The sequence below is a fragment of the Bufo bufo genome, chromosome 3, assembly GCF_905171765.1.
Source record: "Bufo bufo chromosome 3, aBufBuf1.1, whole genome shotgun sequence".
In the NCBI taxonomy this organism is placed as follows: Eukaryota; Metazoa; Chordata; class Amphibia; order Anura; family Bufonidae; genus Bufo; species Bufo bufo.
Window position 1 is genome coordinate 3,176,192 of NC_053391.1, and position 16,255 is coordinate 3,192,446.

The window sequence follows — 16,255 nt, forward strand, 5'->3', positions numbered from 1 at the left end:
GCAAATCGCGGATCCGCAAAACACGGATGGCGTCCGTCCGCGTTCCGCAATTTGCGGAACGGCACGGACAGCTTTCAATTTAAATGCCTATTCTTGTCCACAAAGCGTGGACAAGAATAGGACATGCTATATTTTCTTTGCGGGCCACAGAACGGAGCAACGGATGCGGACAGCACACAGAGTGCTGTCCGCATCTTTTGCAGCCCCATTGAAGTGAATGGGTCCGCATCCGAGCCGCCAAAACGGCGGTTCGGATGCGGAACCAAACAACGGCCGTGTGCATGAGGCCTTAGAGAAAGTTTAACTTTTATTTTATGCAAATGAGCCTCGAGGAGCAATGGGGGTGTTGCCCGTTCTCTCTACCACCTGCTACGCCCTGCTCATCTCGATTGACATCTTGTCTCTCCCTGACTCCGGAGAACATCTCATGCATTAAGGAAGTCCACAGTCTGCAAGCATCATTCCTTTACTACGCCTGCACCGCACACTGAACGGCACGACGCAGGAGTGAGACGTTCACCAAAGTCTGGGCCAAGCAGGATGTCAATCAAGCAGGGCGTGGCAGGAGGAGGGAGAACGGAGCCTCTAGGAGTAAGGGCAACACCCCCATTGCTCCTAGAGGCTCATTTGCATAAAATAAGTGTTCAATTTTCTCTAAAATGAAGGTATTAAGAAAAAGAGGCTTCCACTGTTTCAGCACATGTTTAATGTCAGCCAGCATGTTCCTGACGACAAAAACCCTTTAACATCGGCACAAAACCTGTGACGGGAGCTTCATGGCATCGGTGTCCAGGCCAGCCTTCCATCACCAAGGACAATGCCAGACATGGGATGGAGTGTGTAAAGCACGGCCCCACTGGACTCTGGAGCCGTGGAGACATCTTCTGTCCAGTGACCAATCTCACTTCTCTATCTGTCTTCTGATGAATGCCAGGAGAACGTTACCTGCCTGCATTGTGCCCTCTGTACAGTCTGGTGGAGGAGACGTGATGGTATGGGGGGGGGGGGGGTCTTCAGGGTGTACAGTTTGGTGGATGGTGACAACTTTGTGGGAACAGTTTGGGGAACGCCCTTTTCTGCTCCTCTGTGACTGTGCCCCGATGCACAAGCTCCATGAAGTCAAGGTTGGGGGAGAAGAACTTGACTTAAACCCCATGCAACATAGAAACAAAGCCTGCAAGACCGGCCCTCTCCTCCAACATCAGTGTCTGATCTCATAAATACTCTTCTGGATGAAGGGGCAAAATTTCCCACAGACACCCTTCATATCTTGCAAAAAGCCTTTCCAGAAGAGCAAGGGGGGGGGGGGAGACCAGCTTCATATCAATGCCTATAGATGTAAAATAGGAGGTCAGAAAAGCTCCTGGAGGTGGCCATACCTTTGGCCAAATAATCATCAAGATAAACAGCTAGAAATTTTCCAACAAACTTTTGAATTACTGCTGAGTTATACCGTTATACCGTATGCTGCACCCAGTCCAACAAATGCTCCAGCCCAGGAAGATGAGTTTCTAATATACAGACAGGTAACAGCATTGTAGAAGAATGAAAAGTGCTGCAGTTTTCTGGTGGCTGTCACTTTGGCCAGTACAAATAAAGCCCCAATTCCCTGCCCTTAGTCCTTTTATCATGGATAGACCAGGGTTATGCTAATCTACATGGGTTCCTTGACTACAGATGTAGTAGCTTCCACCCTTGAGACAGAGGGTAACGGACTGTTCTTGAGTGGTATAATCTGATGGCAAGGGCCATGGCAGACTCCAAAGATCGCAGTACAATCAGCCAGTCTCAAGGTCAAAAATAATACATAGGAAAGGGTTAAGAGAGTGGCCAAATGATAGCCGGCTCAGCACAAACAGGAATACAGTAGTTCCACAGAACACTATAACTGGCACTGGTGGCACCCTAACTGGTCACCCTAGAAGCCCTCTGATCGGTCAGCTGGCCGAGATACCTGATCGTCTGGTCATTCAGATTAGTTGAATGGTGATTGGTCAGGTGGTCGTACTCTCCACCAGCACCACTGAGAAAACCAGAGTGGTGGCGACATTTAGGCCAGACATCCTAGGAGTGCCGGGAAGAAATTAGAAGTGGATGGGAGCCCATCACATGGACCTCTCCAATGACTTCTTGAGATCTCATGAGGTTCTGGCCACACACGTGCTGCTATTTTCATGTCTCTGTTGATGGCTCCAGCCCAGGAGACTTTCTGTAATGTGGTAGAGCATCGGATTCACATCTCAATCCAGTATTAGTCAGAGACTAATTGCAGAAGCACAGTGTGTGTATATAGAAGGTGTGCAATATATACTTCTGAGGTTTTGCAGCCACGGCCATAATTCCTCATTTCTAAATTAGGCATATTTTTGTAACTTATGGTAATTTTTGTCTTTTCATGCTTCACATGTCACCTGCTGTACGTTATTTTTATCCACACATAGAACATCTGCACAGAGGACAGGCTCTGAGGTGGAGATGTGGTGACGGCTCATTGTGAGATCTGGAGCCTCAGCACTTCATTATCATGATGACTATTTGTCGGCTGGTGTGCCTCATCCTGACCCTCCAACTGGTGGGAGGTAAGATGGATGGATGAGTAGATGGATGGGTGGATGGATGGACAGGTGTGTTAAAGGACAAGTGGATGGAAGATGACATACAGCATTACATGTCGATGGTGAAGAAGGGTAAAGTTATGTGTAGCAGGTTTGGTTACTGGTGGATATGAATAGGTTTGTGAAGGAGGGTGGTGATGTTCTCCACCAATAATAACTACATATATGATGAGTATTTGCACCTCAACACAGGGAATCCTGAAGGCTCAAAGGCCTGGGATCCTTACAACTGAACCGACCTCCACATAAAAGTCCAAATAAGTTGTTGAAAACCAATCTTTACTACTATGACCTTGACGTTGTTGATTTCATTGTAATAGAAGTTATATTGAGGGTCCAAGTCATAGATACAGGAGCAAAGAGAAGAGCAAGTTTAAGATATGGACTGAAGTGATGTAAGCAATAATTGACTTCCATTGTACTGATGCATAGTCAAGTGATAGTGGACATGCAGAAAGAGATGATGGACATGTAATGGGAATGAATAGAGGACATGTAGTGGGAAGAGATAATGGGCATATATTAGGAATAGATGGTAGACATGCAGGTGGGAAGGGATGATGGACTTTAGTGGGATGGGATGGTGTATATCTAGTGAGAAAAGTTGGTGGACATGTAGTGGGAAAAGGTATTGGACATGTAGTGGATATAGATGATGCACATGTAACATGAAGTGATGATGGACATGTACAGAGAAGAGATGGTGGACATGTACCGAGAAGAGATGGTGGACATGTACCGAGAAGAGATGGTGGACATGTACCGAGAAGAGATGGTGGACATGTACCGAGAAGAGATGGTGGACATGTACCGAGAAGAGATGGTGGACATGTACTGAGAAGAGATGGTGGACGTGTACCGAGAAGAGATAGTGGACATGTAACATGAAGGGATGATGGACATGTACAGAGAAGAGATGGTGGACATGTACCAAGAAGAGATGGTGGACATGTACTGTAGCAGAAATAGATGATAGATGTAGCAGGATGAGATTATGTAGAAGGAAGAGATGGTGGACATGTAATGGGAAGGAATGGTGGATTTACTTTCTGTTACAATAAGGCTCCAGTTGTGAGATATTCTCTTCACCTCATTATAATGGCGCCCCATGGTGTTTAATCCATGTAGTAATGTGCACGTCCACTTACTGAGGAGGTCTCACATGCTCAGTTCCTGCCACAGCCCTATCTACTGCAGCTGTGACAGTTACAGGGAGAGAGCTGCAGCAGAACAGATAGGCCCCTGAACTGTTAGTGAGGCCATACATATTAGTCTAAATTTGAACTAAAAGGACGATTTCTACCAAAATGAACGTTCGTCAAGTGAAATTTAACCACTGACGATCGTTTTAGCCGACCATTGAAAGAGTATTATTGTTTGAAAAGATGTCGGCCATGTTTTATATTTTCATTTCAGGACAAAAAAACGTTCTGATCAAAGAAGGATAATTCGCAAATGAAAGATCTTTCTTTAAAGAACATTTCCAGAAAGATCTCCCCTGGTGTCATTGAACATGTGTGGGCAGTGTGCACAACTGTACCGTCCAATGTGGACTGAATGTGTCTGACCGTGTCTGCAAAAAGATTGACCACCAGATGATTGTTCAACCATCAACCGACATCTGTCTAATGTGTGTGGCCTCCTTTAGCCTGAAGAGAAGCTAGCAGAGCATTTGGAACAATGAATGGGGAGATCTTTGGTTTCATGTGAGGTACAGAGCTGGTTCTAGCTTTGTTAGAGCAGATTGCCATGTACTTTACGATGCCCGATCTTCATTCTATACATCAGTTATGGTAGAACCCCTTTAACTTAGATGTAATCAAGACATAAATCATTGGGCTTTGTTCTTTCTTTGCTTCTGAGGCAGCTACACCCAGTGAGCCAAGACCCAATCACTGATGGAAGGGGTCTCATTGAGTTCAGAAGATGTCTCCAGCTGTGGTGCAGACTCATGTTACATGAGAAATCCTCATGAAAGGCAGAATGTAACCTAAAACAATGATCCAAGACTGATAATATACTGTCATACATGTAATAAATAGTTAGAAGCCTTCTCCTACCTGTGTATCCGCAGTCTGAGGGTTACTCCTGTACCAGGTGCAAGACAAGATTAATCCTCCTCTCATGAATGAATAGCTATTAGCTATCATAAATGTGGTGGTTATTTGGGGCACATAGGGTGGTCATACTGTGGAGATATGGTGAAATATGATGTACATATGGTGGAGCTATGGTGAAATCTGATGTACAGTACATATGGTGGAGTTATAGTGGTCATACTGTGGAGATATGGTGAAATATGATGTACATATGGTGGAGCTATGGTGGTCATACTGTGGAGATATGGTGAAATATGATTTACATATGGTGGAGCTATGGTGAAATCTGATGTACAGTACATATGGTGGAGTTATGGTGGTCATACTGTGGAGATATGGTGAAATATGATGTACATATGGTGGAGCTATGGTGGTCATACTGTGGAGATATGGTGAAATATGATGTACATATGGTGGAGCTATGGTGGTAATACTGTGGAGATATGGTGAAATATGATGTACATATGGTGGAGCTATGGTGGTCATACTGTGGAGATATGGTGAAATATGATGTACATATGGTGGAGCTATGGTGGTAATACTGTGGAGATATGGTGAAATATGATGTACATATGGTGGAGCTATGGTGGTCATACTGTGGAGATATGGTGAAATATGATGTACATATGGTGGAGCTATGGTGGTCATACTGTGGAGCTATGGTGAAATATGATGTACATATACGGTATGGTGGTAATACTGTGGAGATATGGTGAAATATGATGTACATATGGTGGAGCTATGGTGGACATATGGTGAAATATGATGTTATGATATTGGGGAGTTAGGATGGAAACATGATAAAGATATGTTGGAGATATTGTAGACATAAGGTGGAGCTCTTTTGGAGACATTGTGGATATATTGTAGAGATGTGGTACAGATATTGTGGAGAGATGCTGGAGGATGGAAATATAATTTAGATCAGGGATGCCCAACCTGCAGCCCCCCAGCTGTTGCAAAACTACAACTCCCAGCATGCCCGGGCAGCCTACAGCTTTTAGCCTACAGCAGAGCATGGTGGTAGTTGTAGTTTTACAACAACTGGAGGGCTGCAGGTTGGGTATCCTTGATTTAGATGAACTGAAAGAATCTGGCTCTTGTTGACGAGTTAAAAATCTTCAGTGCTTTATTAGTGCGCGTTCACACATGGAAAACACTCCAATAAAAACCTCTTAAGAATTTTGACCGGCTTAGGGCCCATTCAGATGGCCGTATGTGTTTTGCGGTCCAAAAATTGCAGATCCACAAAACATAGATACCGGCCTGTGTGCGTTCCACATTTTGTGGAACACCCATGCCCAGTCCTATAATAGAAATGCCTGTTCTTTTCTGCAATTGTGGACAAGAATAGGACATGCCGTATCTTTTTTGCAGGGCTGCGGAATGGAAGTGCAGATGCGGACATCACATGGAAATGAATGGGGCCACATCCGTTCAGCAAAATTGTGGAACGGATGTGGACACATAAATACGTGAATGGGCCCTAAATCATAGCATGTTCACAATTTGTATCTCATCCACTACAGACGGATTCTTTCTGTTTGTTTCCTTGCTTCTCCATCTATCTCCTGGCATCGGCATGAAAGACGGAGTTAACTGCCTGAGCTCACCACGTATGATTGTCTGATTATATAAGTGAGATGTGTTGGCGATATGATGGAAATATTATCTATGGTGGAGATAATGTAGACATATGGTGGTAATATGATCCAGATACAATGGAGCTCTGGTGGAAATATTGTGGGAAAATGGTGGAGGTAGGATGGAAACATGATAGAAATATGGTAGAAACATGATATTATTATGGTGTAAATATGGTGGGGATATACACTAACAAAAAGTTCGGGATATTTGGATTTCGGGTGAAATTTATGGAAAACCTAAAAAAGTTCTGACTACAGTGATATTATATCATGAAAGTCGGGCATTTAAATAGAAGCAGCGATGGTGATTTCCTGATCTCAGACAATTTACTGACAAAAAAGCCGACCCCAGTGCTGGGTACACCGCCACAAAACGTCCGTGTCTCAGGAACTTGTCCTGTGGCCTTGAGCATCAATTCCAGCCTGACTATGACGTCTCCTGCTGTTCACAAGTCATCTCACTGTCTGCTGAGACATGGCATCCCACTCTTCTTGAAGTGCAGCCCTCAGGTCATCGAGGTTCTGGGGTACAGAGTTACGAGCCTCTACACGGCGACTCAGCTGATCCCATAGGTTTTCAATGGGATTCAGGTCTGGAGAAAGTGCAGGCCGCTCCATGTGAGGTCCCCCAGTCTCCAGCAGCCATTCCCTAATGATAGACCTCGATGAGCTGGCGCATTGTCCTCCATGAAGATGACATTAGGCCTGTGCAGAGGCACAATGAATGGATTACTGATGTTCTTCAGGTAGTCTGGGCTTGTCACTGGACCATTCACACAGGGTAGGGCAGTTCTGTATGGACTAGACACACCTGCCCACACTGTGACACCACCACCACCACAGGCTCGTCTGGTGACAACAGTGGCTGAAGCAGAGCACTCTCCTTCACATCTCCAACATCGTTGGCGGCCATCATTTCAGCTCAGCGTGAATCGACTTTCATCAGTAAACAGCACTGAGGCCACCGGTCCTTGTCAGTGTAGATGCTCCCCGGTCCATGCAAGACATGACGCCTGTGCCTGGTGATGTGGTCAGGTAGCCTTGCAGGTTGTCTAGCACGCAGACCACGGTGATGTAAACAGTTTTCAATGGTCTGACATGACACTTTGATGCCTCTCACCTCCCTTATTGTGCCTGGAGTTGTGTGGCATTCATCATCCGGTTTCGTAGGGCATTGTTCACAATGAAACGGTCATCAGTGTGGGATGTGGCCGAAGGATGTCCACTTCTCTGCCTTTCGTGACTCTTCCAGTCTCTGTATCTCTGATACAACCTGCTGAGGACACTCACACTCTAAGTTCAGGGGCCACTTCCTTCTGAGAACATCCTGCTTGAAGCCTCGCAATGGCTAGGTAATTTTCATCAATTGTTAGGTGTCATCTTAGTCTCAAAATGTCAATGACCGTTATATGGTAAAGATACAGTGAAGATAGATGAAGATGTGGTGGAGGAAAGCTGGAGATACTGATCAGCTTCAGGCAGAGGCAGTTAAGGCTATTACCATCATGGAGGGCATTAAAGGAGGGCAGAGATGAGGCTGCAGAGAGCCTGGATATTGGTGTAGAACACTGTGCCTGTATAGTGGTGTAGAACACTGTGCCTGTATAGTGGTGTAGAACACTGTGCCTGTATAGTGGTGTAGAACACTGTGCCTGTATAGTGGTGTAGAACACTGTGCCTGTATAGTGGTGTAGAACACTGTGCCTGTATAGTGGTGTAGAATACTGTGCCTGTATAGCGGTGTAGAACACTGTGCCTGTATAGTGGTGTAGAACCCTGTGCCTGTATAGCGGTGTAGAACACTGTGCCTGTATAGTGGTGTAGAACACTGTGCCTGTATAGCGGTGTAGAACACTGTGCCTTTATAGCGGTGTAGAACACTGTGCCTGTATAGCGGTGTAGAACACTGTGCCTGTATAGTGGTGTAGAACACTGTGCCTGTATAGCGGTGTAGAACACTGTGCCTGTATAGTGGTGTAGAACACTGTGCCTGTATAGTGGTGTAGAACACTGTGCCTGTATAGTGGTGTAGAACACTGTGCCTGTATAGCGGTGTAGAACACTGTGCCTGTATAGTGGTGTAGAACACTGTGCCTGTATAGCGGTGTAGAACACTGTGCCTGTATAGTGGTGTAGAACACTGTGCCTGTATAGTGGTGTAGAACACTGTGCCTGTATAGTGGTGTAGAACACTGTGCCTGTATAGTGGTGTAGAACACTGTGCCTGTATAGTGGTGTAGAGCACTGTGCCTGGATATTGGTGTAGAACACTGTGCCTGTATAGTGGTGTAGAACACTGTGCCTGTATAGCGGTGTAGAGCACTGTGCCTGTATAGTGGTGTAGAGCACTGTGCCTGTATAGCGGTGTAGAACACTGTGCCTGTATAGCGGTGTAGAACACTGTGCCTGTATAGTGGTGTAGAGCACTGTGCCTGTATAGTGGTGTAGAACACTGTGCCTGTATATCGGTGTAGAACACTGTGCCTGTATAGTGGTGTAGAACACTGTGCCTGTATATTGGTGTAGAGCACTGTGCCTGGATATTGGTGTAGAACACTGTGCCTGTATAGTGGTGTAGTACACTGTGCCTGTATAGTGGTGTAGAGCACTCTGCCTGTATAGCGGTGTAGAACACTGTGCCTGTATAGCGGTGTAGAACACTGTGCCTGTATAGCGGTGTAGAACACTGTGCCTGTATAGCGGTGTACAGCACTGTGCCTGTATAGTGGTGTAGAACACTGTGCCTGTATAGCGGTATAGAACACTGTGCCTTGCAGTAACACGCATAGAGAGTCTACTGTGGTAGTGAAACAATACTGTGAGTCCGTATGACCTGCAGATGACGGGCATCACTCATTTTGTCAATTACGGGGCTAAAACTGACCAAATAACTCAAGTGTGAACTCAGCCTTACAGGTCGATGTTAGTGCCAGGTATAAAGAACCGTGCAGAGGCTCAAGATCCTACTATATAGTGAAAGAGCGCACCCCTTTTACACCGTCGCCAGCTGATTCCACACAGATGTCTAAAGAACCTGTTCTATTAAACGCTGATACAAGTAGAGCCCCCGACAGAGTGGAGAGGGGGTCAGCAGTAAGTTTGTGATGACGTCACTGATTATTTTGCCCTTCCTCTGATCCGTCAGAACAATACACTACAAAAAAACGGATCCTGTCGGTGGAGCATCCGCCTTCACTCAGCATTTGGTCAGTAATCCATCAGTATTGCTAAAGCCGAAAAACAGGAGTGGATCCAAAACAGCGATGACACGTGAATCGAATATTTGCATGTCTTCTGTGTTTTGTACCCACTCCTGCTTTTGGCTTCCAAATAACACGCCAATTCTGATGCAAAATAGGGACCGTGTCATACAGGCCTTACAGCTGCTACATAGACAGGATCCGTTGTGTTTCTCATTTTTCCGTCCTTCTGACAGATCAGAAGAAGGGTAAATAAATGGTGATGTCAACAAGGCCAAACAGGGACACTAGTGGCCCCGTCACAGAGTGGGGAGGGTGGCAACCGCAAGAGGAGTCAAAACAGTGGCCAAGTTACAGTATGTGGAGGCTGGCAACTGCATGAGGAGTCAACACAGAGAGGATCGGCAATGGCGCACATAGGCGGCAGCCATCTGACTACCTAGGACGTCTCTATAGTAGTTGAGTTTATCTTCACTTTCAGCATTTTGGAGCAGTATCGAGAGTCTAACATGCATACTGCCACGGTGTGTCAGGGTTGTCTGCCTGGTCTTCCTCAATGCCCTCTAGCTTCTCCTGCTCTTCTCCTGTCATTTGTGCAGAAAACCCACCCATTTCTGTATACAGAGCTTGTGCTTGAATGTCCTCCTTTTCCTCCAGTTCAGTCCCCACAGGGCACAGGTAGCCGTGATATATAGGCGCCACGTCTCCTGGCCAGCCAGATTTATCAGCATCTGTTCCAGGAGGTGAAGGAGTGGAATGATGTAGTTCATCCTGTAATCCTGGCAACTGACAAATAAAGTGGCCTCCTCATAGGGCCTGAGCAAACGGCAGGTGTCACACATGAACTGCCCCTGGCTAATGTTGAAGTTAAACAGGGAAGTGCTCCTGTCTGTCTGCATCATCAAGAAGTCGTTCCAACATGTGGAGGGTAGAGTTCCAACGGGTGGAAACGTTGCATATCAGGTGATGTTGGGGAACGCTATTCTGCCTTTGCAGCTCAAGGAGGGCCTGTTTTGCAGGGTAACAGTGGCTGAAGTGCATACACAGTTTCCTGGCCATTTTCAGGATGTCTTGCAGTTGGGTGTAAGACTTCAGGAACCACTTTACAGCCATATCAAAGACGTGAGCTATGCAGGGCGCATGGGTCAGCCCTCCTTGATGCAGTGCTGACACAATGTTCTGATTTTCAGTTGGCAAAGAGAGCCAGGATTCAATTTCCTCTTGAAGGACACAGAGCAGTTCCTCCCCAGTGTAACTCTGTTCACCCAGGCAAACCAGGTGCAGAACAACGTGACACCATGCTCTGCATAGGTGGTATACTGGAGGAGCACTCTGAATTCTGCCTGCAGTGGAGACTGAGGACAAGGTGGAGAATCAGGAGGGCGGAGGAGGATATTGGCGCAGGACTCACAGCTTGAGAACGTGGAGGCGGCAGTGTCGTCACCTGGCCAGGTTGCTGGTGTGGCTGGGCAGGAACCACATTCACCAAGTGGGCCATAAAGGACATATATGTTCCTTGACTATAGTTACAGTACCACACGTTGGCGTTGCCATGAACTTTGGCAGACACAGACAGGCTCAAGGACTGGCCCACCATCTGTTCAACATAAGTGTGCAGGGCCAGTACTGCCTTTTTGGAGAAGTAATAATGGCTTGGGACTCTCCACCTTGGCTGGGCACAAGCCATCATTTCTCTAAAGGTGCAGAGTCCACCATATGGAAGGGGAGGGACTACAGTACCAGAAACTTGGCCAGGAGCACGTTCAGCTGCTGCACCGTTGGATGAGTGCACGCATACTGTTGTCTTTTTACAATCGCCTCGGTGATCGACTGCTGACAAAACGAGTGCCGAGGAGTAGGAGGAGCAGGAGCATCAGGACCAGTAGATGATGCGAAGGAAACACTGCTTCCTTCTGCTGAGGTGGTGGAGCCTTGACTGTTGGAGAATAGCTGCACGCCACTGGGTGATGCAGTGGTTGCTGCGTCAGGCTGTACAACAACATTAGCGCCACAGTTTTCCAAGGCCACTTTATGGTGACACTGCATGTGTTGACGCAGGGCCGTGGGGCCAACACTGGCACTCTGGCCACGCTTCAGCTTCTGCCCATAGATTCAATAAATGGCCATGCTGACGTTCTCTGGCGGCTTGATGAAAAATTCCCACAAGAGTATTGCATTTTCCCCCCACCACTCTATGCTAATTGCCTGTTGCAGTTGCCTCCGTGAAACCGTGCACCGCTAGTTGTTTCCGGACAGGTAGGCTCCTGCGTAGCGGGTGGTCTACTCCGGGCTCTCGACCTCCCACTGCTGCCACCCTGCTAACTCACAGCCACGCTGAAACCCTGCTGGCTCAGCCGCTGCCTCATGCACAAGCAGCCACCCTCTTCTCCTGATGATGAAGCCCACTATTCACCCGGCTCCCACATCATCATCCACTACTGTCTGCACGTCACTGATGTCACCCTCACAAGTCTCAGGGCCACATTTCTGACCGCTAGAAAAAAAATAAACAGCTCCCATGCGACTCTCATCATCGCTACTTGCCCACCTACCGGAGGAAGCAGCGGATCTCTCCTCCACATCTTGGCTGGGCAGAAGCTGCTGACTGTCCTCTAAAAGCTTATCCTCGCCAAAAAGCAGAGCACAGGCAGCAGCATACAATACTTCCCGAGCCGAAGGAACAGATAATGACAGAGGCAGGTTCAGGAAAGGTGAGGGCATAGAGCTTGTTCCCGGGCCATGCCAACTAAGGGCTCTTTCACACTTGCGTTGTCCGGATCCGGCGTGTACTCCACTTGCCGGAATTACACGCCGGATCCGGAAAAACGCAAGTGAACTGAAAGCATTTGAAGACGCATCCGTCTTCAAAATGCGTTCAGTGTTACTATGGCAGCCAGGACGCTATTAAAGTCCTGGTTGCCATAGTAGTAGCGGGGAGCGGGGAAGCGGTATACTTACAGTCCGTGCGGCTCCCGGGGCGCTCCAGAATGACGTCAGAGCGCCCCATGCGCATGGATGACGTGATCCATGTGATCACGTCATCCATGCGCCTGGGGTGCCCTGACGTCACTCTGGAGCGCCCCGGGAGCCGCACGGACTGTAAGTATACTGCTCCCCCGCTCCCCACTACACTTTACCATGGCTGCCAGGACTTTAGCGTCCCGGCAGCCATGGTAACCATTCAGAAAATGCTAAACGTCGGATCCGGCAATGCGCCGAAACGACGTTTAGCTTAAGGCCGGACCCGGATCAATGCCTTTCAATGGGCATTCATTCCGGATCCGGGCTTGCGGCAAGTGTTCCGGATTTTTGGCCGGAGCAAAAAGCGCAGCATGCTGCGGTATTTTCTCCGGCCAAAAAACGTTCCGTTCAGGAACTGAAGACATCCTGATGCATCCTGAACGGATTTCTCTCCATTCAGAATGCATTAGGATAATCCTGATCAGGATTCTTCCGGCATAGAGCCCCGACGACGGAACTCTATGCCGGAAGACAAGAACGCAAGTGTGAAAGGGCCCTTAGCGTGGTGTCAGAGGAACCCACCGACTCCTGGCTGGAGGTGTCTGATTTCACTTGAGGTGATGGTGAAGACCGAGTCAACCATTCAAAGACAGTTGGGTTGCTGGTCAAAACACAACCTCTGGATGACTCTGGCAGCTGCCAGCTCCAAAAACATTTTGACCACTGCCTGTTCCCTTAGAAGGGCCTGTCACCTGTCTGTCGGACATATCGTACTGTAACAGTGACTGTAAGGGTAAAAGAGCAGCATTGTCCGGCCGCAATTTCACCACAATTACACAATTAGGGATAAACAGATATACTTATGTATAATAAAACGCGAGTACCCTAAAAACTGTAGTATCAGGCCGCAATTTCACCCCAATAACAGAATCAAGGATTAATGGAATTCCTTATGTATAAAAGAATGCACACAACCTAAAATCTAGTATTAGAACACTTTTTAAACCCAAATTGTGCAGCAAGGAGTAATAGAATAGCTCCTATTAGCCAAGCTTTACACTGTTCAAATGGCCCCTGCTCTCTATAGTGTGGATAATGCCTCCCTATTATATTGCAGTGAGCGGGTCCAGAGAGTCAGGGTCTGCAGTAACCAGGGAGCTTCTTTACTGGAGGGATTTAGGTGCAAAACAATACAGGCGAGGAATAGGGATGGCTTCTCCAATCTTCTCCCGGGCAGAAGAAGGTTCTGTGCTGAGGAAAGGCCTGAGCTAGCTGTCCCTCTCTCTGTTCAGAAGTCTGGTACCCTGGTCTGTTGCAGCATATCCCCGTTTCAGCATTTTATTCTGGTCACTCAGTAGTCTGGCAGAGTCTCCCCTCCAAGCACTGGTCCCTAACTGCAGAACACTAGGCGCTCTGACTCCTCTCCTTATATACAGTTTCTAGCTAGACTAGAACCTTCTACTGAGAGGGGTGGAGTGGAGAATCTCAGCACAAACAGATACAATGTTACAACTTCTCATCTCTCATAGACTTACATTAGAGCTTCAATGGTACTCAATGGCAACGACAACAGTTGTTCCAGACAAAAACAGGTTTCCAGACATAACAGCAGAGCGAAACCAGACATTTAAAAGGTCAGGAATCTCAGGATTTCTGCTTTTAGTGGGAAACAACATCTGGCTTTTTCCCTCCAAAACATGGCCTTATTTAAACTCTATGGCAGCTGTGGAAAATTACCAGCTTCTCATTCAAAGTCCTAACAGTCTCTCACTATTCATTAACTGTTTCCACAGAGCCATGTAAATACAGTGATAAGGAACAGGATATATATCACAACATATAAAATGCAGTTACACAGTATTAACCAGTGCACATAAATCTTTTCAAGTAAAATAAAGTAAGAAGTTTATAACTTTGCATAGGGGAAATAGACAAATGTCCACAAATGTCCAAATGTCAAAGTATCCCCTTCTTCAGGGTGGAGAGAGACTATGGACTCTTTACTGTAAGAGCAGTAAGACTATGGGCTCTTTACTGTAAGAGCAGTGAGACTATGGACTCTTTACTATGAGAGCAGTGAGACTATGGACTCTTTACTGTAAGAGCAGTAAGACGATGGACTCTTTACTGTAAGAGCGGTGATACTATGGACTCTTTACTGTAAGAGCAGTAAGACTATGGGCTCTTTACTGTAAGAGCAGTGAGACTATGGACTCTTTACTGTAAGAGCAGTGAGACTATGGACTCTGTACTGTAAGAGCAGGGAGACTATGGACTCTGTACTGTAAGAGCAGGGAGACTATGGACTCTTTACTGTAAGAGCAGTGAGACTATGGACTCTATACTGTAAGAGAAGTGAGACTATGGACTCTGTACTGTAAGAGCAGGGAGACTATGGACTCTATACTGTAAGAGCGGTGATAATATGGACTCTTTACTGTAAGAGCAGTGAGACTATGGACTCTTTACTGTAAGAGCAGTGAGACTATGGACTCTTTACTGTAAGAGCAGTGATACTATGGACTCTTTACTGTAAGAGCAGTAAGACTATGGACTCTGTACTGTAAGAGCAGTGAGACTATGGACTCTTTACTGTAAGAGCAGTGAGACTATGGACTCTTTACTGTAAGAGCAGTGAGACTATGGACTCTGTACTGTAAGAGCAGTTAGACTATGGACTCTTTACGGTAAGAGCAGTGAGACTATGGACTCTATACTGTAAGAGCAGTGAGACTATGGACTCTTTACTGTAAGAGCAGTGAGACTATGGACTCTATACTGTAAGAGCAGTGAGACTATGGACTATATACTGTAAGAGCAGTGAGACTATGGACTCTTTACTGTAAGAGCAGTGAGACTATGGACTCTTTACTGTAAGAGCAGTGAGACTGTGGACTCTTTACTGTAAGAGCAGTGAGACTATGGACTCTTTACTGTAAGAGCAGTGAGACTATGGACTCTTTACTGTAAGAGCAGTGAGACTGTGGACTCTTTACTGTAAGAGCAGTGAGACTATGGACTCTTTACTGTAAGAGCAGTGAGACTATGGACTCTTTACTGTAAGAGCAGTGAGACTATGGACTCTTTACTGTAAGAGCAGTGAGACTATGGACTCTTTACTGTAAGAGCAGTGAGACTATGGACTCCTTACTGTAAGAGCAGTGAGACTATGGACTCTTTACGGTAAGAGCAGTGAGACTATGGACTCTTTACTGTAAGAGCAGTGAGACTATGGACTCTTTACTGTAAGAGCAGTGAGACTATGGACTCTTTACTGTAAGAGCAGTGAGACTATGTACTCTATACTGTAAGAGCAGTGAGACTATGGACTCCTTACTGTAAGAGCAGTGAGACTATGGACTCTTTACGGTAACAGCAGTGAGACTATGGACTCTTTACTGTAAGAGCAGTGAGACTATGGACTCTATACGGTAAGAGCAGTGAGACTATGGACTCTTTACTGTAAGAGCAGTGAGACTATGGACTCTTTACTGTAAGAGCAGTGAGACTATGGACTCTATACTGTAAGAGCAGTGAGACTATGGACTCTTTACTGTAAGAGCAGTGAGACTATGGACTCTTTACTGTAAGAGCAGTGAGACTATATACTCTATACTGTAAGAGCAGTGAGACTATGGACTCTATACTGTAAGAGCAGTGAGACTATGGACTCTATACTGTAAGAGCAGTGAGACTATGGACTCTTTACTGTAAGAGCAGTGAGACTATGGACT

The 16,255-nt window shown here is 46.5% G+C and overlaps 1 protein-coding gene across 1 annotated transcript in view; it reads left to right on the forward strand.

Moving 5' to 3' along the window:
• The first annotated feature begins 1,770 nt into the window (after positions 1-1,770).
• Positions 1,771-16,255, forward strand: part of LOC120994308 — a 47,850-nt gene continuing 33,365 nt past the window's right edge. Inside the window, exon 1 of the mRNA XM_040422773.1 lies at positions 1,771-2,579. Within this exon, the coding sequence (XP_040278707.1) occupies positions 2,525-2,579 (55 nt within the window). The 5' untranslated portion in view covers positions 1,771-2,524. The remainder of the gene's footprint in view (positions 2,580-16,255) is intronic.